Source organism: Limulus polyphemus, unplaced genomic scaffold (assembly GCF_000517525.1).
Source record: "Limulus polyphemus unplaced genomic scaffold, Limulus_polyphemus-2.1.2 Scaffold5639, whole genome shotgun sequence".
In the NCBI taxonomy this organism is placed as follows: Eukaryota; Metazoa; Arthropoda; class Merostomata; order Xiphosura; family Limulidae; genus Limulus; species Limulus polyphemus.
In genome coordinates this window covers 43,287-46,340 of record NW_013671249.1, presented here as the reverse complement: position 1 = coordinate 46,340, position 3,054 = coordinate 43,287, and the positions used below count along the sequence as shown (strand labels likewise).

General features: G+C 33.1%; 1 protein-coding gene across 1 annotated transcript in view; it reads right to left on the bottom strand.

Moving 5' to 3' along the window:
* LOC111089235 overlaps window positions 1-3,054 on the bottom strand; it is a 51,425-nt gene that overhangs the window by 11,715 nt on the left and 36,656 nt on the right. The window contains exon 3 of the mRNA XM_022401363.1: window positions 1,273-1,384. Within this exon, the coding sequence (XP_022257071.1) occupies window positions 1,273-1,384 (112 nt within the window). The remainder of the gene's footprint in view (window positions 1-1,272; window positions 1,385-3,054) is intronic.

Sequence of the window (3,054 nt, the reverse complement as noted above, 5' to 3'; positions counted from 1 at the left end):
TAATCTTGTACCATATTTAAACTAGTCATCTTTTCGATTTACCCTAAAAATAAAATGTCTAAAGAGCAGTCATATTTTCTCTGTACAACAGCTACATCAGGGCTACGGTCATTACCCTGTAATCTTGTACCATATTTAAACTAGTCATCTTTTCGATTTACCCTAAAAATAAAATGTCTAAAGAGCAGTCATATTTTCTCTGTCCAACTGCTACATCAGGGCTACGGTCATTATCCTGTAATCTTGTACCATATTTAAACTAGTCATCTTTTCGATTTACCCTAAAAATAAAATGTCTAAAGAGCAGTCATATTTTCTCTGTACAACAGCTACATCAGGGCTACGGTCATTACCCTGTAATCTTGTACCATATTTAAACTAGTCATCTTTTCGATTTGCCCGAAAAATAAAATGTCTAGAGAGCAGTCATGTTTTCTCTGTCCAACTGCTACATCAGGGCTACGGTCATTATCCTGTAATCTTGTACCATATTTAAACTAGTCATCTTTTCGATTTACCCTAAAAATAAAATGTCTAAAGAGTAGTCATGTTTTCTCTGTACAACAGCTACATCAGGGCTACGGTCATTACCCGCCCGAAAAATAAAATGTATAGAGAGCAGTCATGTTTTCTCTGTACAACAGCTACATCAGGGCTACGGTCATTACCATGTAATCTTGTACCATATTTAAACTAGTCATTTTTTCGATTTACCCTAAAAATAAAATGTCTAGAGAGCAGTCATGTTTTCTCTGTACAACAGCTACATCAGGGCTACGGTCATTACCCTGTAATATTGTACCATATTGAAACTAGTCATCTTTTAACGAAACTTTGTACGACGTTAAGTTGCCTGAGAACGATAATTGTAATAGCTCCACTTTGAGACAGTAAAATTTTCTGTCGTTATTAGACGTAAACGTTTAATTAAATGATGCATTTATTTTCTCAACGATATCATTCTGGACGCGTTGGTGAACAGTTCTGCCTGTTCGTTGGTGAGCGTTACTTAATGTTATTTTTTGAAATATATATATTATATTAATTTTTGTTAAATACAAATAAAACGCCGCTTCAAGAAAACTAGAAGGCGTTGTATATTTTGACTGCGATTAACTCCAGAACAGAAATATGCGAGTTTCAAACAAATTCCGAACGTTCACTGAACTTTACTACATAAAATACACACTGTTTGGATGAATGGGTGCAAGGTATATCATTGCAAAGAAAACAAATCGTCATTTATCAACAAACTCTTGACGATGAACTTACCCTGGTTCTGGGATACACTGTAAGATGGCCGCTGTCGGACAGTCGAGTGCCAACAGCTGTTGGTTGACTACGTGACATAATCCCTCCATCGTAGTGTTTCTCGTCGGGTTTTCTGTGACGTCATAGATTCTTACTTTAATAACAGATCCTCTTTAGGTGAATTATCAAACACAATTCAGTTCAAAAGAAAACATAATAGCTTAAATTCCGTATTGAAAATAAAAGAACATTTTTCACGCCATTTATTAAGTGAAACACATCACACATATATATAACAAATACGTTTTCGTTGAAAAACACTGTATTTACTTCCGAGTACGCTCAAATACATACCTTTACGCCATACCCTTGATATTGTATTTCTGTTGATTTCGTTACATGTTATTAAAAACACACCAACTTTCCATCTTACTAATGTAAAATATATATTCAAGCCACTTAACCTTATATTTATGGTTTACAAAAAAAAAAAACATTTAGACAACATAAATTCAAATTCTATTGTTTTAGTTCGTGTTTAAAATCACTTTCAAAAAGTGTTCGATCCAAACCAATCTATAAAACTTCAGACGTGTTTATTACAACTTAGCCGATACTGCAACTACTGCCTATATAACAGACTGACACTTCAGTCACACACACAACGGATACTTCCAATAGGCCTTTCAATATTTTATACCCCTTATTATCACAGTTGCATCAGAAATACTTAAGTGGTTGAAGACACATATACACACTGTTTGTGTCCGTTAAAACATGTTAAAAAAAAGACACAAATATATATCGACTCGACAGATATACAAAAGATTCTTCTAATGCAAGACGCACGTGCATTTAACGCATGCGCCAAGTCTCGAATTTCGGGATTTCAAACGAAGTATTTTCAAGCACTGAATATACAAACAGATTCAAAACAGACATGATTAATTTACTTAGGTTCATTTCAAATTTAAACTTTAAACTACAAAACAACAGTAAATGTACTTTCTTATAGATATTGAAAAGTGTCTGGTTACTCAACTTTGACAGGTTCATTTTAATTGAGTCTTCTTGGAAATTACTAAGGTTACTGGTCATCTTAATTAAACATTTAAGAGCATTATGCTGGCAGGAGACAGTTAGCAGAAACTGATAGAACTGACGTTCTTTTTACTTGTTTTGAGCGGATGATTTTTTCACCCCTGTACAAATCACAGTCACTGGTAAAATAAAGTATGCTTTAAAACTGAAAACAACAAAACTTTATTAGTTAGTACATTAAAAAAAGAAGTCCAGATGAAAGTATACGAAAATGTGGTTATCTATATATTATATCATGTAATTACTTCAACAGACTGGAGTGTGTCTTGCACGTGCACGTTTTTTACCAAATACAAAAACTCACACATCCAGTATGTAGGGTGACTAAGATAGTACACCAAGTTATGGTGTTTTAGTTTTAAAACAACACAAAATTGTAAATGAACTAAAAACATTACTTATCGGAACACACTCTTAAACTCAAAGCTAAGCTTCTACATATTTATTTCTCCATCAATAACTGACTAAAAGAGTTTGAAAAAATTAACAAAATATACACATGACACGTGATTTAATTCATTGGTTACAGATTGCAGCAACTTGTATGCTCTTACTAAAATGACCGATCAATTTCTTCAGTAAAACTAATCAAAGCTTAAACTGTAAACGTTTTAACAACCCACCTATCTTCTCAAATATTTGTATATATCCGCGAGATCCTTCATAGAATGTTTCTAATATAAACATATATAAAATATTTGT